The 23,607-nt window shown below is 38.8% G+C and overlaps 1 protein-coding gene across 1 annotated transcript; it reads left to right on the top strand.

Annotated features, from left to right (window-relative positions):
* Positions 1 to 1,881: 1,881 nt before the first annotated feature.
* Positions 1,882 to 22,175, top strand: qser1 (glutamine and serine rich 1). The gene is made up of 13 exons (XM_077248443.1): positions 1,882 to 2,639; positions 6,671 to 6,771; positions 6,863 to 7,018; positions 7,498 to 10,980; positions 11,224 to 11,480; positions 12,741 to 12,857; positions 13,965 to 14,098; positions 15,813 to 16,033; positions 16,736 to 16,873; positions 16,964 to 17,061; positions 19,618 to 19,764; positions 19,924 to 20,019; positions 21,057 to 22,175. The coding sequence occupies exons 1-13, from the start codon at positions 2,554 to 2,556 to the stop codon at positions 21,195 to 21,197; spliced, it is 5,175 nt and encodes a 1,724-aa protein (XP_077104558.1). The 5' UTR covers positions 1,882 to 2,553; the 3' UTR covers positions 21,198 to 22,175.
* The last annotated feature ends 1,432 nt before the right edge of the window (positions 22,176 to 23,607 follow it).

Here is a 23,607-nt window from a genome sequence, read left to right on the forward strand (position 1 = left end):
TTACATTTTTGTGCATGATGGAAACGATTGGCATATTAATTACTAAAGGTGATATGCCTAAAGTAGCTTTTGGGTACAGTATTAATACATTTTCAAACTCTGTTTGGAGATATCAGATAATGTATGCAGATGTTAGGCAGATTAGTGGGCAAAAGTGTTTGCTTGCAGTAAGCCTACTTAAGGGGGCGTTTTACACAACACCGTTTTCAACTAAAAACGGAAAACTTTTTAGTTTTTTATAAACTTTATTTACACGACAACGCCGTTTTGGGTGCCTGAAAACGCAAACTTTTAAAAAACGGGTATCAAAATGCAAGTTTTCGAAAACGATACCGTTGTCGTCTCCATATAAACTACAAAAATGCAAATTTGAATGAATGAATGAGGCATTTATTTAAATTTGGGAAAACAGGGATGTTATGTGCATGCGTGTGTCACATGAACATTTTGTTTATATCATTAGGTTTTGTATTTCACCTGTCTGCTTCATTCCTATTTGCCTGGGTTCTTATCAGGGTGAGTTCCAAACAGCGTTTTTGCACCCTTGAAGGGCACTTCGGAAGGGGTCGCCATTTGTAGAGGCGTTCCAAAATGAAAGGGAACAATTGAATCCCTTCACAAAAGGGAACATGCGATGGTCACTTCAAGGAAGTAATTTAATTGCTCATGGTCCTGTGAACCAGGGTGGCGGATCCTCACGATTCATTTTAAATTTAGATATGGCAATAGAGTTAACATACAAACAGAATGTTTTGTTTTGTTGTGATATATAGACACATTTGTTATGCATTTCATTTTCAGTTCCATAGGTAAAACTGTTTAATGCTTAACTTATAAAGTTAAGAGCAGATTGAGAACACACATAAAAAGCATATTTTAAAGACTTTATTATAAATGTACATTTATTTGTATTTCAGAGTGATTAGGGCATAGGGATGCTCATTTCCGATTGGAAATTGCCCTTAGTTTCCTTGGTTACTCATTAGTCCCCTTGTTTGCTGCACTGTTTGTATGTCCAATCATCTTTGTCTAGTATTTTTATGCCTGTGTTTCTCCTCTTAGTTGTCGGTTCTCATTAACGTTAAAGCTAAGTTTGGTTACGGTTTATCTTCTATTTATTTGTTAATAAAGTATATTGCATTTATCTTCTTTGTCGTGTTGGATTGCTACGCCTGACTGCGTGTTACATGTTCAGGCTATAGGTGTGCATAGTGTTTCACAAAGTGGCATCGCCACCTACTGGCCTGGCAGCATAATACAGCATTTTTAGTCGTTCTCGCGGATCAATGTAAATGGGTCGCGGATCAATGTAAATGGGGATTGCTTTGACAACGTTGTCATCTGTACAAACAGAATGCTTTGTTTTGTTTTGATATATAGACACATTTTTCATGCGTTTCATATTTAGTTTCATAGGTAAAAAATATGTACTGAAACTTTTCAAAAAGGCTTTTATTCACATATGAAATCTGAGAGCTTTCTATCCCTCTATTGACAGCTACGCAATTACCACTTCAATGCTACAAAAGGTTCATAAAGAGATGATAAAACTAATCTATATGAATTCAGTGTTTTGTCCAAATTTTCTGAAAAAACTTGATCGCTTTATATGATGATTGAATTTAGGCTTTTATTCTCATATAAACATTGATCAGCGAACACAAACAGAAGCTGAGCAGCACACGAGAACAAACCTCATTGGTTCTTGCAGAAGCTCAAACGTGCTTCGTAACACAAGAATAAACTTCAACTTTGGAGAAAACTGCTCAAATCATATGAATTAGTTTTACAAAATGAAAGAATTAAAATTTTTGGGTGAATTATCCCTTTAAATCAGCCAAACCTTGCGTTCACTTTGTAGCTATTGGGAAACAGTCTGATACGGTTAGGACAGGTTTGATGGTTAGGTGTAAGGGTGGGTTAAGATGTAAGGGAAGAGTCTACAGTGTAATTATAGATGTAATTACATCAATTAATTACAGCTGTAATTAAACGCAAGTATTATAAAAATAAGAATAATGGGAAAATACTGTACACAATAAGTGCATTGCATCAAATTATAAATTTAAATGTTAGTACATAGTAGTTAAAGAAACTGAAAGGCAGTTAAAGAAAATACACAGTTTATAAAGTGGAACCATAATTTTAGCAACAATAGATAGGCTACAAGTCTCCACAGGGATAACGTTAAACGCTGCGCGCGCGTGTGTGTGTATAGAGAGAGAGAGAGAGAGAGAGAGAGAGAGAGGGGGGGAAAAAAACTTCCATCTAAAGTTTGTCGGAACTCGGAAGTGAATGTTTGGGAGAAAAACATCAATATGGGGACTCGATGCAGCAGCGCTTCTGACTCTGTGTGATTGTGTTCGGGGGCTACGAGCAGTGATTCTCACCCTGCGTTTATTAATCCACCGCACAAATCAGCCGTCCGACCCCCGGGACCAGCGCTCGGATCACCGCGGGACCAACAACGTTTGGAGGAATATGTGATTTTGTCACGCTTGGTTGAATGTGTAGCTGTATTAGGCGACGCGCGTCATTCCCGATCCAAGGCGGATGATGGAGAGGAATTACCCGAGCTCCAGCTTCACAGAGCCGGTCAGCGCGGCGGCTCAGAGCGCGGGCTGGGCCTACAAACCCAGGTACGAGAGGGCGGGTCGTCTCCCGAAGAAAACTCCGGTGATGGAAGGCCTAGCGAAACAAACACGCATGTAAAAGTGTCAAGACACACATAAAGGCACATTTAATGTAGCTAATGCGTTTATAGCTTTAGGCACTCGCGCAGTAATACACCGTGGTGATTTTTGTAAATCTCATGAATGTGCTCAAATCACTGATCACCTTTCAATCCGCACTGTACTCACACCCTAATTCGTTATTATTCATTATGGTATATGTTTTTGTGCATGAATGATCAGAAAGTGCAGGTTAAGAACTGTGTCAGCTTGGTCTCTCGTATAAACTTGTACACTGCAGTCACAGTGTGTTTGCAGACATGGAGGAGGTTTGTAAACAATTGATCGATCAGTGTTGCAGAACACGTGTCAGCAACTTTCCACAAAAGTGTCTTATTTAGGTCTGTCATTAATAAGCTTAATTTACACATGTATGGTGCCAATGCATTGTATTTATATGCGTAAATTGCTTCTGTTTATCAGGCAGTGATGTCAGATCTACAGTTTTCAAGTCATTTAATCGGTATAACTGTTCTGTAAAATTAATTTAATTGCAAAAACAAAACCTAGGCTAGGTAGGTAGTCAGCATCACACTAGATGTTGAGACAGTGCCTGTGTCTGACTTGACAGGCAGCAAACATCAAGAAAACATTATAACTGACCCCCTTAGAATTAGTGATCTTATTTTGAAAATTCTCATGAAGTGTCTTTATTTACTGCATTGTAAGCAACATTGTCAATTGCTGTTTTTTTCATACCTAAATGTTGCTAACACGTCAACTTGGAAACCATGAAAACATAAAAACGTTTCCCCCGGTCTCCCAGACAAAAAATGCATGTTTGAGCTGTTTTAACTGTAAGCAACTTGCACTGACATATCGTAAAATATGTCACTGCTATTCTATTGTTTTGTGTCAAGATGCACACCAGTAGTGTTTTTCCAAAGGAACATTTCTAAAAGCTACTTAAATGCCTTAAATGGATAGTTCACCCAAAAATGAAAATTCTGTCAGTAATTACTCACCCTCATGTTGTTCCAACCTCGTAAGACTTTTGTTCATCTTCCGAACACAAATAAAGATATTTTTGATTAAATCAGAGCTGGAAAAATAACGAAAGTCTTACAGGGTTGGAACAACATGAGGGCGATTAATTACTGACAGGATTTTCATTTTTGGGTGAACTATCCCTTTAATTGAACTAAGGCCTTATCCTGGCTTAATCTAAGCCCTGTCTGTGAAACCGGGCCTTAGTGTATTATTTATAACTGATTATAATTATGATAACTTATTAGCTGTGTTATAATGCATTAGGAATGCATTTATAAAGCTTTTCGTTATCATATACAATCCTGCTTGTCTAATAGTGCATGTTATCTTGTAAGATATAAAAGCACCAGGTGGTTTGGCAGTCAGAACCAGAGACAGTTAGTTTATTACACTGTCCTTGCATGCAAATAATTGCCCGGCAGCTCTGTTTACTCAAAAATCAGAAGTTCCCATCTTCTAACTTATCGTCTTGAATGGTTCTGTAGAAATTTACATTGACACCATCATCAGAAATCAGTGACGTTAATTTTATGGCTGGGGGAAAAAAAAGATTTTGTTTTATAAGAAAATATTAATTCATAAGTCAAGTCGCCATCTTCCTTTATATAGGCCTAGCGCTTTTAACAACATTGTTTCAAAGCAACTTTACAGTGATAATAGGAAATTAAAGTAACAGTGATTGGTTTGGCTTTACAGCTGTACTAGAATAAAGTTATTGTCTAGCTAAAGTTAGTTTTGATTGATTCACTTCCATCGCAACATTCATTAGTTGTTAACTTTGGGGCCGTTCAACAGAAAACCCTTAATGCGGTCCGGCCGCTCATTTGCACAAAACAGTGCCTGGTGGTTATTTTTTATCGCTTCTGCGTAGCCACGTGAACTGGAATTATCCCGACAACGTTTTATCTGTACAGAGGTAAAGGGAAGGGAAGGAGGCCTTCACAGGGGAGAGACTTGTTGACACTTCAGAAATGCATTGTCGTCGTGTCCGGGTGCAGGTCCTTCATCAGATTCGAATTTGATATTCTAGGTATTATCAACTGCCGGGAATTTTGAGATTGCAATAAATTTGGCGGACTATAATGCGTTAAGAGCTTGCTCAAGTACTGGGGAGCTAAACCATTTAGTGCTTTGTAATTAGCAATATTTAAAAATGTATACAATGTTTAATAGGGAGCCAATGCAGTGTTGACAGATTCTGGCTAATATAGTCATACTTCCTGGGTCTGGTAAGAACCCTAGCAGCTATTTTGGACCAGCTGTAGTTTGTTTATTAAGCATGCAGGGCAACCACCCATAATAGTATTACAATAATCTTGCCTTGATGTCATGAACGTATGAACTAACTGTTACGCATTTATCATTGCGAGCATAAAACGTAATTTATATATATTTTTAAGATGGAAAAATGCGGTTTTACAGATATTAGACACGTGACTTTCAAATGAAAGATTGGTATCAAAGAGCACACCCAGGTTCCTAACCGACGACGAAGACTTGACAGGAGCAGCCATCAAGTGTTAGACAGTATTCTAGATTAGTATGTGAGGAAGTTTTTTTATCCAATAATTAGAATCTCTGTTTTTTCCTGAATTAAGTAGTTGGAAATTACTAGTCATCCAGTTTTTTATATCAGCTATGCATTTCGTTAATCGTGAATTGGTGAGTTTCGTCAGGGCGTGAAGAAAGATAGAGTTGAGTATCATCAGCATAACAGTGAAAACTAATGCCATGTTTCCAAATTTCCTAAGGGTAGTGAATAGCAACGGTCCTAGTATTGAGCCTTGTGGTACACCATACTAGACTTTCGATCGATAAGACATCTCTTTATTTAATGCTACTGTAAACTGATAACGGTCAGATAAGTATGATTTGAACCATGCTAATGCAATTCCACTAATGCCAACATCATTTTAAATCTATTTAAAAGAATGTTGTGGTCAGTGGTATCAAATGCACCACTAAGATTGAATAGAGAGATACAACCACGATTGAATGATAAGAGCAAATCATTTGTGACTAAGGAGAGCTGTCTCATTGCTATGGTACGGTCTAAAAAATCCTGACTGGAAATCCTGGCAGATAACATTTCTTTCTAAAAAAGGAACATAGTTGTGAGGATACTACCTTTTCTTGTATCTTTGACAGAAAATGTAGATTCGAGATCGGCCTGTAATTGACTAAATCTTTAGGATCAAGTTGCGTTTTTTTAACAAGCGGTTTAATCAGAGCCAGCTTAAAAGTTTTTGGTACGTATCCTAATGACAAAGATGAATTAATGATATTAAGAAGAGGATCTATGACCTCTGGAAGCATCTCTTTCAATAGCTTAGTCGGTATAGGGAAGAATTTTCTAAACTCGTTAAATCATCTTAATCGACAACATGCATGTTAGATTAAGACATTTACTTATGCAGATGTTTATTTGGCAAAATATTATGTAGACAGACTTGCCTCTATTTAGCAAGAGATGTGGCTTTGCTACAATCATACCAAACAAACCAACTAAAATAGTTTCCATGTGTTTTCTCTGTCCAGACTCTATAGTATTTGTAGCTTGTGACTTTTTTGTCTCATTTGCTATGAAGTATGGCTATTTATTTATGACGGAGAACTTTATAATTCACTTTAAATATGCAGACTATATAACTACCCAAACTATGCTACTTCTACCAGCCTATTATGTAGGCTACTACTACCAAACTAGGCAGCTTCACAGAGAACATGTGTGATATTTGCTATTATGTTTAAAATAGTTTGTTTTTGTTATACTTAAGAGTTTGGTTTGTGTGTGACGTGTACAGAACCTCAAGAATAGGTTGCGTGTGAAGAGACTGTATACAAATGTTCGTCTTATGTGAAGATTAAAGATCTTTGTGTCAGCTCAGTGAAAGGTTGTGGTCAGTTTTTTTATGTACTGTCTAAAATTGACATTTGTAATTTAATAGTTCAAGTTATGGTTCTACACAATTGGACTCTGAGATCCTCCAACGGCAGACCTTTGCCTCTAGTCACCAGCCTACGTTTACCACCACCCACCACCCCACAGGTGAGCAAATGGTTCAGGCTGTAACGAAATATAGTCACTCTTTGAAGTCACTGACAGTCTGTTATCTGTGTATGGTATCTCTTTCTTTTAGGAGTGTTTGACTCAAATCAGCACAGCACAGCCAGCAGCAACACTACTGAATCATCAGTCATGAACTTCCTCTCCGCTATTGAATCCCGAAGCCTTCAGGCTGGACCTGCTGGCTCCACTCTTCTCCCTCCATTTAGAAGCCCCTCCTGGCAAACAGGTAAATATGCATTAGGTCTCTGTTTTAGAGGGACCACTGAAGTTTTTGATGCACCATCTTCCTTTTTGCCATTCATCCTTAATGAGTCATTAGGGCAATAGTTGAGGTCATATCATTGTGTTTTCTTTTTATTAAAATAAAATATAATTTATTTTTCCTAAGCTCTATGTATAATAGCTCATAATTTAGTTGTTCATGACCATTTATCACCCAACCTTCTTATTTTTTGCTGGCGGACTCTTTTGTAAACTCCCTCTTCGCATGTGAAATCAATTAGCGCATTGCTACACTCACGCATAGGCTGCAACTTTTTTGTCTTTTTTGCACTCTCCCATCCTTCAATTATATTGTATGACCCCCTTAAGTGTTGTTGTTACTGACCAAAGGGGTATTTAAGTGCAAAAGGAAATTGGTTTAGAGATGACATGTAATTTAAATACTGCCTACAGTTCATCAAACTTTAATTTTTTCTGCTACAGGTGCAAACACTTCAACAGAACTTTTTCTCACCGGAGCCCTGCATCCATCAGGAACGTTCCCAACACCTTCTGCGCTCTCCTCCTACCAGCACCCTAGTGCCTTTCCTACAAGAAGTTTCACCACTACATCAGCACTTGCTGTTCAGGACAGCACTTTCATCTCTTCGAATGGTCTGCTATCCCCTAATGACCCTCTGCTCCAGTTCAAATCCTCCCAGAACACTGTGCCAACTTCACTTGCTTTTGGTGGTACGTCTCTAGGTGTTGGCTTGCCACCTCAGTCCTCCACGTATCGCTCAGCACAAGAGTCAGCCCCACACCTACTTCAGCCTCAGTTCAGTCTGCTCTCCACATCTTTGGGCAGTTCCCAGCAGGCCCCTCAGCCTTACGGTGGCCCGGTTTTCTCAGGCTCCATCGAACGAGCACTTCAACGTGAATGTAGTGTGATCAAGCACCATCAGCGGCCTTCTAGCACCCAGCCAGTCCAGGAGCAGCTGGCTAGCAGTACTCAGCACTCCCTACAGGGTTACCTGCATGACGAAGATGACATTTCATATCAACAGGACCTTTCCCCCCACACACCTGTACCCTGCAGTCCTGCAGGTGACCCTTCACCTCTAAACGGCACTGCACAACAGAAGACTTCTAATACAGCGCTGCAGCAAACTCAGGCCTACGCTTCTTCTGTCCCCTCCCCTGGGTTTTCCACCACATCTGGAGTAAAGGTTAAAGAAGGCTCTTCCAAAATAGCTCAACATCCCAGTGAGAACACAGACACTCAAGCCCAGACAAGCTCTCCAAGCCTGCAGCCGCCTAGCTACTCTTCCTCAGCCCAGAAACAAAGTTCAGTGATTGCCAGCCAATCGCAACCATACACATCCACGCAGCTTTCAAGCCTGGTGTCCGTTAGTGCCTCGCATGCTTATATCACATCTCAAAGCCTGTCGAGCAACCTGGGACAAACACAGGCCTTCTCATCTAGTTTGTCTGAGAAACTTCCTTCCATTTACAAGACTCTCTTGTCATACACTAGCCAATCTGAAGCTGAGACATCTGTGAGCCCGTCTCTTGTTTATTCCTCCAGTCAGCAGCAGGAATTGCCACATGTGGGAAACAGGGATGGGTATGAGACACCAGTGCAAACTCTTTGCATGGGAAATTCTTCTCAAAACTATTCTTCCAGCCACTCTCAGGGCCTGCCAACCATTAGTTTCTATACCCAGGGGCCAACATCTGCTAGCATACCTTCACAGAACTATGTGTCAAGTCAGTCCCTATCCTCTGTCTCTTCTTTCTCACCCAGTCGTGCCCGAAGCTTATCATCCTCTAACCCAGGCCAAGACTACATCCTAATGCAGTCTTCCCCTGTTAGCAAGACAGACAGTGCCCTGTTACAGCAGAAGTACTTGGTATCTGTCCAGTCATCAACCTCCTCTCCTGCCACCCACACCCAAGCCTTGCCAACTGACCAGTCCTCAGTTGAGTTAAAACCACGTCAGCAAGATGAACGAATCTTTCTTTCCTCAAAAGAGAGCTCTGGAGAGCTACCTCTTGAGGATGTGCAGGCATTACAAAAAGGATCTATGGGGACCTCTCCTCAAACCCTTTCAGCCACCGAAATCGGAGCACTGAACAGCACAAAAAATGACGTTTATGTAGTTTCAAAGATGGAAGACAGGCATAACACCCAAAGTGTCATTCGCAGTAACTCCCGATCTGAGGAGCAGATCCTTACACATTTGGAAACCACAAAGGAGCTCGCTACTAGTGCCAATACTCCCTCCGACCCCAAGAGTAACCCTTTGTTGATGCACTCCACCCATGCACCCTTGAGTGCTGACCAGCTGAAACAGCATACTTTAGTTCTGAAAGGGTCCATATCTCAGCAGCAGAATCATCAGGGTCAGATTATCCGAGTTCAACCGAGCGATCCCAGACAGCTGTCTGAGGACCAAACACAGTTCATCCGGGTTCCCAGTGCCCAAGTGCTACTCGATCCCTCTCACATGATTGTTCTGCAGCAGCCTGTGCTCACCTCAGACCAGAATCAGCCCAAGCAGACTATGTACATGCAGTCCGTACCAGTCCAATATCTCCAAATGAACAGCGACACTGTTAATTTGACAGTTAATGGTCGTCACAACCAGCAAATTGTCTCTCACCAAGTGCCCAACTCGGCAGAGTCCACAAAACAGGACCCAATACAAAAAGACAACTTCAATCATTCAAATCCTCATGACACAAAGCAGAACTTTACTCTCAGTTCTGTATGCTTTCCTGACTCCATGCTATTGGCAGATGAGAGGAACATCCTCTCAAACGTCGATGACATTCTTGCTGCTACGGCAGCCGCCTGTGGCGTCACACCACAGGATTTTGTCAAATCCACATCATCTGATGGCGATATGTCATCGGTAGCCAACTCTATAGATTCCAAGTGCAATTTTCAGTCCTCTGAGAACAGACTAAATAGTTTCCCATCTCAGCATATGATAATCGCTAACTCACAAGCGATGACTATAATTGGTGCTCAAACGACATACTCTAAAGAACAAACGGAGGGACACCAAGTGTTTACACTCTCAAACTCTCATAACCAACCAGTGGTAAGAAACATCTCTGCACAAGAAATATCTGACAAGATAGCAAACGTTCATGATAAGAATGATGTTTTACCCAAAGGACATTTTGTTAACTCTAGCAATGGATCTACTTTGAATGCTAATGGACTTGCTATTTGCAATACAACCTCCTCTGACTTTCAGTTGGCTGGCCATGAACAAAGTCAGTCAGGACATCTGAATATTGAAAATGTGTCAAATAATAATATGAGCCAGCTGAAGGGATCGAAAGGCCTTAAAAACGATGACAGTCTTATTGAGCATCCTACTGATGGCCTTCCAAAAAAACGATCCAGATCGAAGGGTTCATCTAAGCAATCTGTTGAAGATGAAAATGGTCAATCCAAATCTCAGAAGAAAAGCACACAAGTTAAGCGCCAGAATTCACGTGCCAGTGAGGCAAGCTCAACTTCTACCTCAGAGAATTCCCATGATAGCTTCCAACAACAGGAGAGGATGCGTCAGAAGTTAAGAGAGGTTGAAGAAAAACAGCCAGAAGTTAAAACTGGATTCTTGGGCTCCTTCCTGGACTTCCTTAAATCCGGATCCAGACAAAACCTATCATCTCCACCAATACGGTCACCCAGTCGCACCAGAAAGCCTTCAACCTCCAAGAGGCCTCCTAATCCATTACTTATTCCTTTTAAACATCCCCTCCCTTCAACCCCATTGATATCTCCAGACCCTCATAGTGTCATTTCTACAAAGCGACTTGATGAAGAGCTCCAGAGGAACCTGGAAACACTGCCATCATTTTCTTCTGACGAAGATGATTCAGTGGGGAAAAACCAGGATCTGCAAAAGAGCATCACTTCTGCGCTTTCATCTTTAGATGAGCCCTCAGAAAAAAAGCAGAAGTTGGGTATGGAAGCTCCTTTTTTGAAGACATTTTCTTTAATATTTAATATTGCATTATATGCCCAGATCATTATATTATAATAAATTATAATACTTAGGATAGCTTCAAGGACTATATTTAAATGTAAAGCATGTTGCTGTAGTATTCTATTTTGTTTTAATTAATCATTATTATTGAGAGACTGAAATTAAGGTATTATGACAACCCTAGTTAATCTTCTACTGTTTCAACACAACATATATTTAGGTGACAATACTAAGCAGCTTCAGGCCTCCAGCACACAGCCTATAGTTGCCAAGCCACAGGAGCAACCGAAGGCTGTACAGAAGATGTCTGCAGAGGAGCTGGTGAAGGATGTGCCTCCAGACAAGTTAGCTGTTCAACTGACCGCAGTTGCTATCGAGGGTCTGATGGATGAGGAGCTGTCAGATAGTGGAGGGGAGGGCATGTACCGGGAGCGAGATGAGTTTGTGGTTAGGAATGAGGACATTGAAAGGATGGAGGTATGCTGAGATGTGCTTTTTGTGCAATTTATTTATAGAAGTTAGCATGAAATCAACACATACATGTTACTGGTCTTATTGTGCACAAAGTTTATTCTGGAAAAAAAAAAAGGTAACCGCACACTGAATTCAGTCCAGACTAGAGAAAGTCTAGCACAAATACTTTATTTTATAAACTTTATAAAGCAAAAAGGTTCAAGTGAATAAAAAGTTAGACAAGCAGGAGCAGAGATTTCAGCACTTTGCGTCACATTACAACAAACATTCACCCTTTTCTTTTTAGATTATCAATTAGGGATAATCAGCTGGATTCAATTAGCAAGAGTAGAACTCAAAGGCTGTGTTCAAAATCACTCCCTATACCCGCATTCACTATTCCCTACATTACTGGAATGAATGAAAACGAGCGAGTGAATTCAGACACTGAATGCGCTGGAAGGGCTGCCGATTTGCATACTTTGTCCTTGCTGTTTAATAATCATCATTTGAAACTTAGAAAACTGGCTGCTCCAGTAGTAAAAGGAAAAGATTTATCTTGAACTTTTTAAAACCTTAATTAAACAATTTAATAATCAAAGTATGATAGTACCCTGTACCGACATTGGACCTTCTGGGCAGGTGTGTGAATTAATTTGGCGCACAACTCTCGCAGTGCGTTATGGGTATTCTCTAGCCATTGAGTGCACTCGATAATGTCCACTATGGTTTCGGACACAGCCAAAGAGAGCATGGTAGTTTATATGTATGGCACAGAACATTACCAATATACAACTGCAGCAAATAATATACCGGTAGATATTACAAATATGCAAAAAATACAAATACTGCAAACGATGCAAAGACACACCGTAAGTCAAATTTGTTTTATCCATTTGGAGTGCGACAATATCTTCTAGCACAATCTATTCTCGACATTATTACAATGAAAAAAATGCCTGCCTTGGTAACCCTTTCACCTAAGATGCACATGCTATTGGTTAACTTGAACCAACTGAACTAATGGAACAATCGCCCTTTATTGAATATGGTATTTGCTTCCAAAATAATTCATATTATGGAAGTAAAATGGGTTGTTAATGCCGTTTCATGTTGACTCTAAATTGTTAAAATTACATTATGTGACGTATCTGTTGTTGATGAGCAGTTTGTGATGTTTTCACCAACCTCCTGTCAAATATAAGATACAAAGCGCAGACTGCCTGACTGTGTTTCATCAAACCCTTTGTCTCTGTAAGCCTTTGATGTGTGTTTTGGGTGTAGATCACAATGATTGCTGGGGTTGAACCACCAGCCATCTGGAAGGTCCAGAAAGCCCTGCTGCAGAAGTTTGTACCTGAGCTCAGGGACGGGAAACGAGTGTTCTTTGCCACCAACAGTGTAAGTGTCTATACAAAACAATATATGCATGTGTAACTAGGGGTGTAACGGTTCTCGGCAAAAAATTGGAACTCCACCCTTCGGCAAGCACTTTCTTCTCAAATCTAACGACGCTTACTCGTTTATAATATGGTAAAAACAGTTAGAGTTTGGCTAATGTATGTTTCTGTTGATGGATATGCATTCTGTCTTCCCCTAAACTTTGTTCATTGCAAGTGCCTTATTCTTTAATATGACCAGTCATTTACGCCGTCATCACCCAGGTGTTGATAGCGCATGAGCACAGGCGAGACCTGAACAGCACACACTGCTATCTGTGTTTAGTTTAAACTCATTTAAGCCTTGCAAATTTAAACATTCAAGTGCACTCATCTGAAGCACGCATGCAGAAAGCCGCTTCTCAGACAACAAGCAAATATCGAGTTCTCTTTCAAGTCTTGTCCTTAAATGGACAAGTTCACACAAAAATTGTCAACATGCCCGTCTTGGCGGGTATCTTAGCAAACATAGTAGGTTATGTCTTAAGTGAACATATACAGTACAGTTGGGAAAGACAACGCAAGTGTACATTATCAGTATTTTGGATCCGTGCAGCAGCCTAATATTCCTGCTGCTGTCTGTGTTTTTAATGTTAATCAAACAACAAAAGACAAGAAAATCACTCCCTGCTATTGACTGAATAGTTTTTGTAATTTAAAAAAAAATGATTGATCCTTATTTCATTTTTACAGTGAAGATTATATGCAATGTTGTTTTACATTTGTTTACTTCATTCAATTTGTGTACCTGAAAACTACTGTTAGATACCTAAATAACCTTAAAAGCAACGCTTATTTTGTTTGTATCTTTGCTCTATTTTATTTATTTGTTCTGTTGCTTGTAGTTTGATTATTTGTTCATAATTTTCTTTATTTTTATTTGACCAGTAGTCCTTTTTTCCCTGAACTTAGCACATACTGAACTATACCGAAACCGCAACCCTAAAATCGCGATAAAACCGAACTGTGAGTAATTTGAACCGTTACACCCCTAGTAGCAACATAGTGTGCTTCCAATGCATATATCAAAATGCTGTGACCAACACTCAGTGTCATATACTCTTTACAGTATTTGGGGTACTTTGGTGATGCGAAGTCCATGTACAGGAGAGTACATGTCAAATTTCTTGACACTGTCAACAAGCGGGAGTATGTTCGAGTTTGCAGTAGGAAACCACGATGCAAGCCCATGCATTCAATGAGGTACAAGCCGTATCTGCCTTACTCTATTAGCGTGAATTCAGCTGATTTAGAATTATGTTTATTGTGAGTAATTCATCTCTGAACTTGTTTCATTTTGAACTTTTTTTTACCTTGTAATGTGTAATCAAAATTAGGGGTGCGCCGACCCGATACTCCGTATCGGTATTGCTCCGATACTACCAATATTTGCCGGATCGGGTATCGGCCAGACGAGACCATCCAAATCCGATATTGTGCGTATCTTATTGTTATACAACACAAAAGGCACAAAAACATTATAAAGCACCATAATGTTTTTGTGTACTATATTCCAAGTTTTCTGAAGCCAATACATATAGTTTAATATGAGGTACAGATTTAAGTCGTTAAATTAATCTTCACCTAAGTGCTTCCCTCCGCTGCGGCTGTCAGTCATTCTCCATTCAACACTCAAACAGCACGTCGCGCTCCGTTACGACAGTCAACACGATGAAACCTATTATTATACTGTAGATCTGTAGATAAAGGTCTATGGTTTGCATAAATGGACTTTAACTTGCTGGAGTTTCACATGTTACTTTCTCCCGGGTGTCTGTTAGATCACAACACTAGAGTAGAGAGCGATATAATTGTTCTTCACATGCATATTAACTGAAATTTAAAACCGTTAAAAGGCTCAAACTAATGAATAAATAAATAAATATACAGTATGTATATCATCCCTTTGTGCTTTGAACTTTTCAATGCGAAGCGCTGTGTGCCGTGACTCCATGTTGCTTCGAGCGCATTATTCTGCGCACGGGATGCGCAAGTGTTTCGGGCCGCTCTGAATTGGAGCCTTTCATATTACAATACTTTTGCACAATGGCAGTTTATTGATAGCCTTAGTTGTTCTGTCCAATCTATCATATGTTGCTGCTTCATTAAAAAGTTGCGCTTAAAATTTTAAAAGAAATGTCTTTAAATTATATAGTTTATATTTTGTCCGTATATTGTTTTACAAAGTAAGGAAAATAATGTTTAAGTCAAGCTTCATGCCTTTAACAAAAGAATAATCACAGTCTCTTCCTCACAGTGAGGCATACAGATACAGTTTATCAGGTAATTCGGCACTGTTTTTTTAATTATTATTTTAGTATAGGATCGGTACTCCGTATCGACCATACTGAATCTCAGGTATCGGAACCGGTTTCGGGGGCAACAAAGGCGGATCGTGCCACCCCTAATCAAAATGTCATAACTGGATCTTCTGAGGAAAAAAACAGACTTCACTCTGGTGACATATGCAGGACTTCTCCAATCATTTAGTCCACTACTTTTTCATTACGAATTTAAAGAGACTTAGGCCTCACCTAATTGTCTTTGAACACAAGAATGTGTCCTGTGTAACCCCTATGTAAATGTATAAATAAATCGCATAACGAAAATAGCTCAGATGAGTTAGCAATCATGTTTTTCCTATTCTTCTCTAAAATGTCAAGCTGAGCCGCAGGCCTCTGTTGTGCAATCCCACTCAGCCAAATATTTTTCCATAGTACATCAATCTCCTGCCAGTTTGTTTGAAATCTCCATCTTCAAACTGATCCCACACATTACTCTATTCCAGCCAGCTAGCACAAAATTCACAGGATTTCTGTTTCGGTCAGAACCGTTCCATTAGCTACGCTATTGATAATGTACATGTTAGACTCAATAAGTGACTAATTAATTTATCTGTGATATATGTTTTTCCCAGAGGCTCTCAGGCTAAAGCTCTTCTGGCCCAACGATTCACTGCAGTGACTGTGTCGGACTCTCCCACGCAGAGAACGACACAACAGAAAGCTCTGTCTAAAACGAAACCCAAGCAGACGAAAGCCAGGGCTGAACCGCCACCCAAAAAGAGAAAGAAATGGAAAGAGGAGTTCACGACATCTGCCTCCGACTCCTCACAAGAGGCTATGAGTGAGGATGACGGTGAGACGTGACAGCTGGGGAAAATTGACCTTATAGCCTAGATGTGTGCATCAATGCATCAATGACGGGAGAATAATGCTTTTAATTGAAACAATTGTTTTGAAAAAAATATTCACCTTTTTTTTTTGAAGAGCTCAAAACTACTACTCACTAAGGACATCTTCTGGATAAAGCTGTGTAAATACAATGGGAACACAGCAAAAATATGTTCAGTGACATTTTCTACAAAATCTAAAATATCAGTTAATACCATTAAATATAGATTATTATTATATATTTTAGTAAGTTTAATTTTATAGCACTTATTTTGTGTACCAACAAGTCTGTAAATCTTACAGATTTTAAGAAATGTATAGAACCCAACCCAACTTGTATTAATAAAAACTGATCAAACTGAATATATCAGTTACAACCATATATATATATATATATATATATATATATATATATATATATATATATATATATATATATATATATATATGTAATACTAGTATCAGATATTTTTTAGAAATTGCAGAATTTTTTTTTTAATTGGAAAGTGCTACCTTCAAATTAGATTGATTTAAACAAAATAATTCAGTTTGTACTGGCTAATATTTTCCTATTCCATGTTTCTGCAATATAATATCTCATTGGGGGATCAGTCTGTCTGTTGCTGTTGTCCCACACTCATGCTTCGTCCAATCCCATCGTTTTCAGAGTTTACGCCTCCGGTTCCGTTCGCTTCCCGTTTCCTGAACACCAGAACAATGAAGGAGACCTTTAAGAGCTTCGTAGAGCTGCTGATCAGCGTCGCCCTGGACACGGATGTCATGAACGCGCTTGAGCGAGAGAACGGTGAGAGGTTCTGTCTGTTTTGTAACAGTAGTGTTAATAAGTGGCAGATGGTGAAGCTGACCTTTGTGGTTGATCTGGTCCTGCATTCAGACGAGCTGCTGCTGCCTCACATGAAGAAGGTGGATGGAATGATCACAGACAACAGGCGGAGACTGCTGCCCAAACTGCGCATGGGTCAGATCTTCAAAGTGAGTCACCGTTTTCCATTTCGCCATCAGTATATCAGAGTCCTGCTTCAACTCACAGTAATAATCACATTTGAAACTGGGACTAATTGTTCAATAAGAATCAAAGATCTTTTTATATTTTTTTGTTTGTTTTTGTCTTTTTTGTCTTATTTTGTATCTTTAGTATTGTTTGGATTTGATTCTGTTGTTGTTATTTAAAGTAGAGAAGAATCAATATAAATCCCTATTCGGACGGCTCTATTTTTCGTAGAGGACGTTAAAGAAATTTGTGACCTACATTTTTTTTTGTCCTACAGTGCTTATCATAAGTGAACACACCCATGCTAAAGTTGACTAAAAAGAGGAACAAAAAGACATCGGTACCGAGTCGACCGTTCTCTGGGATTTGTTTTCATGATAATCTAGTGTTTATATCGCTAGTATATGGGGCATATAATAAGTAAAAAGAGATCGCTAGTTAATACCACTAACAAGGCTCAAAATAGCCCCACACTAACACGGTAGCTTAATGAGGGTCTCTACATACAAACCGAAGCACTGAGAACTTTGTAAGTGTACAGACAGTTTAATAATAATATACTTTATAAAGATAGTACCATCGCGGAGCCATCTTTGGAAAACAGTCTCGACCAGTTCGCCGTTCGTGGTTCGACTGGTCGAGGCTGTTTCCCAAAGATGGCTCCTGCCTGTATACGCGATGGTACTATCTTTACAAAGTATATTATTATTAAACTGTCTGTACACTTACAAAGTTCTCAGTGCTTCGGTTTGTATGTAGAGACCCTCATTAAGCTACCGTGTTAGTGTGGGGCTATTTTGAGCCTTGTTAGTGGTATTAACTAGCGATCTCATTTTACTTATTATATGCCCCGTATACTAGCGTTATAAGCTAAACAGTTTTTAGATATAAAACTCTTTACACTCGATTATCATGAAAACAAATCGCAGAGAACAGACAACTCGGTACCAATGTGTTATTACACCCCAGGTTCATTTTGCGCCGGAGTTCTCCTTTAATGCCTTAATTAAAAAAATGAGGAAAAATCCAACCTTTAAGGACACCAATTTTAATGTTCCAATAAACCAATAAATAAATGTTCTTCCTTAAAATACAGGTTGCATAAGTCAGGACACCCCTATGTTAAATTCCCATAGAGGCAGGCAGATTTTTATTTTTAAAGGCCAGTTATTTCATGGATCCAGGATACTATGCATCCTGATAAAGTTCCCTTGGCCTTTGGAATTAAAATATCTCACATCATCACATACCCTTCACCATATCTAGAGATTGGCTTGGTTTTATTTCAGTTAGGCTAATAGCTGGTTTGATTTGCATTGAGAGATGATCTTATGGAAAGTGCCCCATGCCAATCTCTAGGTATGGTGAAGGGAATGTGATGATGTGAGATATTTTAATTCCAAAGGCCAAGGGAACTTTATCAGGATGCATATTATCCTGGATCCATGAAATAACTGGCCTTTAAAAAAGAAAATTTATTACAAAAGAAAATTTGAGCACAATTAAGTAAAACATTTCGTACCAATAGGTGTACAAATATTGTGATTAAATAAAAATAAAAATATAATTTATTACAACATAAATATGAATATTATACCAAAATACCAACTAAAATACCAACAACATTAAACATGCACTTCCTAAAGATTTCTTAATACAATGGTATTTATTTTTAGCTGCACGCTCACTTCTCATAGTTACGTGACACAATATGTCAGGTGGGTTTTGGCACAATCATTTGAAAAAGTACTGAAAACATTTGATATTGTTTCAGAAACTGACATTTTGTATTAATATAATTTTAATATTGATGTTTTTTTAAAGGAATCAAAACCAAATAAGTAGCTTGTGAGTATATGGATACAGATGTATCAATGTTCCCAACCCTATTGGAGAAGTCCCGCATACGTCACCAGACAGAAGTCTGTCGGTTTCACTGGAATTTTGATTAAAAATTACGAGGTAATTTTTTAACTAACTTAGATAGGTTTAATGCAGAGGACAAATTCCAATTATGGGTTACCATACTTGGCCTTCAAATGTCACTTTCTTATAACATCAATTTACAATATAGAATTTTCAAATAATGCTGACTTCAAAAGTAAAGTTAGCAACATGAGAAGAATGCTTTCCTGTAATATTTGTTTTCAGATGGGATGCATCTGGTGAGCATGACCCTAAACTAGCCAAACTACATGGCTTCCTTTAAAAGTTGCCGGGTTGTCTAAATAACTAGTCAAATAGTTGTATAAACATCCTTACTAGAAAGGTGATCAAATGATCAAATATCTGAATTCTTTAGCTAGCCGACTTGATCATGGCTCTGACACAGCCGGTGAAAGAAAGTGCTGCTCTTCACACGCACAGACATTTTGTTCAGAAAGCATTTGATGCATATATAGTGAGAGCGTCAGATTAAATTGATTAGTACTAAAGAGAATAGAACTAATGTAAATCTGTGCATGTAAAAATAGCCACTGTATTTGCATAATACATTAGGATATGTGATTTTTCTTGCATGTTATTTTATCTGACAGAATGCATTAGACAGCTTTCCTGAACTGTCCGTGGTCACCGAGCTGAAAACAGACTGCGAGACTCCCGTTTTTAAAGTAAGGTTAAGTGGGAGGGCTTACAACAGGAAAACCATGAAGCCCTCGAAATCCCCCAGCAAACTTCCCTTGGTGAGTATTCCAGGTCTAGTAGTCTAGTGTTGCTAATGCCAAATATCCTGATACCAACTAGTTTAATTTTTTGACCACTAGGAGGTATACCATACTGGGTTTTAGATCACTTTCGATGCACGGTTATAGTTTATTTCTCTGTTTTTCCCACTCGATCAGGAATACACAGTGGATCAGCAAAAGACGAAGTGGTTTTCCCTATATCACTCTCTACAACACTATAAGTACCACACATACCTGATGTGTATGGAGGAGGTAAGGAATCAATGTGTTTGTTTGTGTGAGTTTTTGGAAGGATAACCAATCTACTAGTCCTTGCTGACAAGCTCTAGGAATCTTTGAAGGAATCTTGTTTTGACTTTGAAATAAGCTTTATAGTCTGTTGCATCTCGGTTCTTTTGTTCATGAGATCGACCAATAGCAAATCACAACCATCCAATCAATTCCCCATGAACAAAATCAAGACCCACCCTACATATTTTCCTGTTTAGAAATCAGTTTCACTCGGATTTACGCCACAATATGGGAAAAAAAGACTATCGCAACTTTAGTTTCATGCCGACTTTAAAGCGTAAATGTTAGTATTGTAACTTGCAGTGTAAAATAATATATTACATTTATTTCATAGGACAATTGTAATTTACAACAGTAATATATTTAAACAAGCCCTATACTTGTAGCTCTGTATATAAATACATTTAAAATTTAAATAATCAATATATTATGTTTACTTGCATGTCATGTGACCATTAAAGGGTTTGTTCACCCAAAAATTCTGTCATTAATTAATCACCCTCATGTCATTCCAAACACGTGAGACTTTCGTTCATCTTCAGAACACAAATGAAGATATTTTTGATGAAATCAGGTTCGGTTGAGCTTCTGTTCGCTGATCAATGTTTAAATGTGAATAAAAGACTCAAGTCAATCTATTCATCAATAAATGATCGAGTCTCTTCACAAAGTTGGACTAAAAAGCTAAATTCATATGAATTAATTAGTTCTCTCTCTTTATGAACTTTTTGAACCATTAACATGTGAATGTGTCATTAAATTATTTAAATATTTATGTCTAAGGGGTTCAGCTGCCCAAAAAAGTTTGGGAACATCTGCCTAGTGCTTGGCACACATGCTCCATGTTGAGCTGTGGTGCTCATATGGGAGATTCAGGTTCGATTCTGGTTGCTACGACACAACAACCCCTCGGAGCACCTTTTGTTTTCTTTATAAAATGTTAAAATCTTCTTTGTGTTTACAATACTGATGCACTGTAATTCTCTCTCATATCCCAGATTCAGGTGTTGAAGTCGCGAGGTAAAGACCTGGGGCAGGAGGAGACGGTCCAGACTTGCATGGGCAACAGGACATGGGTAGAGGGCCTGTTCGATCGCTTCGGGGAGCTTCTGACACAGGTGCAGCAGGCCTGCCTTTAAACAGAAGCCTAGATTATGCTGATAGACAAGTATATACTGGAATAAGCATTCATAAACCTGATGAAATGCTTTAAAGCACCATTGAGGACAGACATCAATACGAAGAGACAGTAATGGTTTTGAAAAATGGAATAAAATAGACCAAACAGCTGCCTTTTTCTGACATCCACAGAGATGATGGACTTCGAATGTGGTTTTACATGTAAAAATGCTTTGGTTAAACTAGCTGTAGTTGAGTATTTTCTGTGCTGAATTAATGTCGGCATCCTTTTATCAATAAGGACCAGAATTGATGATCTGTTACAGTATATGATACAGAGTGTCTTGCTGAGAAGTTTTAAACCATCTTTGGTTTAAAAGAATAATATCAGTCTGTAACTATGGTTAGGAGGGTAAGGTGATTATAAAAATGAAATTATACATAGATATATATATGTAAAACATCACTTTTTAAGACTGAATGCCAAATTTATATATGATAATGTACATTTTGTATAGGGAGCTTGTTTGTCAAAGGATTCTCATGACATAATATAGAACACTTACCCGTTGTGCTTTTGAAACTCTGTTATAACAGAGTTGGTGCAATTCTAATAATGCTTTTGTGATATATTTTGTTGTAATGAAAAGCATTTACTTAAACTATTTTTTCTGAGGTAAAAATCTCTTTATACTCCTTTGTCCTTTTTTTCCTCAAAACATTTATTTTATCTCACAGATAGATGTATTTTTCACTGAAGGAAATATTGTGGTCATTTGTCATACATTTGTAGATGGCCTATACGTTTATGTCATATGCACATTGTATAAAACATTTAGAAAGTTCCTTTATTTGGGGATTTTGCTGGTTTTCCACCATTTTAAGCAGATTACTGTGCCGACAGCATTGGATTAGTTTTATGCGTTTCAGGTGTAGCTGTGTTAAACACTACAATGTTTTTGCTGACATGTGAAAATAAATTTCCTATTAAATGAGAACTTTGAGTGAGTGCTTAATTAATACCCTGCTCTTTTTGGCTGTCAAATGTCAAAGCCCTTTCAATTCGGTTAGTTTAGCACATTAACTACCAGTTTTGGCACTTGAGGGCACATACAGTTGTAATCGAAATGATTCAACCCCCATTGCAAATCAGGTTAATTGGCAAAATTTACAGACTTTCAGCTGTTTGCAATGAACAAATCAAACAACAGAAGTAATTGAAATAGCTCAACACAACAAATGTTGCAAGGGTTTCCCTAAATTCAACTGAAAATGCAACTTTTAATGACTTCTGCAGTATCAAAATTATTTAACCCATTCATGGGAAGCATCTGTAGTACTCAGCAGAAAACTTTTTTGCTGTTATGACTTGCTGGAAACGAGATGTATAACCAGACACCAGCTTCTGGCAGTGTTTCTGAGGAATCAGAATAGTTCAGTAATATTCTTGGGTTCGCGTTCTGCAACCGCCGCCTTCAAATCCCACCAGAAATTTTCTATGGGGTTCAAGTCAGGTGACTGTAATGGCCACTGTAGAATCTTCCAGGACTTCTTCTGCAACCAAGCCTTGGGGGAATTTGAGATATGCTTGGGATCATTGTCCTGTTGGAAGGTACAGTGACGCACAAGCTCGAGCTTCCTCACTGACGGCATGACGTTTTCTCCTAAGATTTCCTGATACTTCAATAAATCCATCTTGCCTTCCATATGCTGCAGGTTTCCAGTGCCAGAGGATATAAAGCAGCCCCAGAGCATCACCGAGCACCACCATGCTTACCTGTAGGCAGACTGTTCTTTTCAGCATATGCTTCATTCTTCTTCTTCGTCCATAGGGCCAAAAAGTTCCCTTTTTGCCTTCATTGCTCCCCAAAACAGAATCCCAAAACTATTGTGGCTTATTATATGGTTTTTAGCCAATTGGAGCTGACTTTTCTTTCAAAATGAATAAAAACAGTGAAATGCAAACTCAGAATATTGCGCAAACCTATAATAATTAAATGTTAAATTACACAAACTGTCACGATACACACTCAGGAAACAAAAGGCAAGATCCAAAAGCAGTAGTTTAATTGAGGGTAATCCAAAATCGTAAACAAGTCCAAGCAAGGGTCAAAATCCAAAGGCAATCCAACATACACAGGAAACAAAACAAGAAGCAAGGAAAACGACGTCAGAAGTGGCGTGATAAATGCAAGGACTCTCTGACACACACTGAAACAGACAGGGTTATATACACAGGGAATTGTCAGTGATAATGGGGAAATGGCTGAGTGCAATGATCAGTGATGAGGAACAGCTGAGTGCAATGATAAGCCAAGGATCGTGGGAAATGTAGATTATGAAGTGAATGACACCGTGGGGACGGAGGACATCTAGTGGACACCTGGGGAACACAAACCCAACACTGTGACATAACCCCCCCTCTACGGA

This window comes from Siphateles boraxobius, unplaced genomic scaffold (genome assembly GCF_051911475.1).
Source record: "Siphateles boraxobius isolate OS27281-9 unplaced genomic scaffold, OSU_SipBor_1 30, whole genome shotgun sequence".
Lineage (NCBI taxonomy): Eukaryota > Metazoa > Chordata > Actinopteri > Cypriniformes > Leuciscidae > Siphateles > Siphateles boraxobius.

What these genes read in the sequence shown, in the direction of transcription:
- qser1 (XM_077248443.1), top strand. Translation starts at nt 2,554, where the DNA reads ATGATGGAGAGGAATTACCCGAGCTCCAGCTTCACAGAGCCGGTCAGC. An exon ending in GGCTGGGCCTACAAACCCAG is followed by an intron (nt 2,640 to 6,670) that starts GTACGAGAGGGC and finishes GTAATTTAATAG; the next exon opens with TTCAAGTTATGGTTCTACAC. An exon ending in AGAAAAAAAGCAGAAGTTGG is followed by an intron (nt 10,981 to 11,223) that starts GTATGGAAGCTC and finishes ACATATATTTAG; the next exon opens with GTGACAATACTAAGCAGCTT.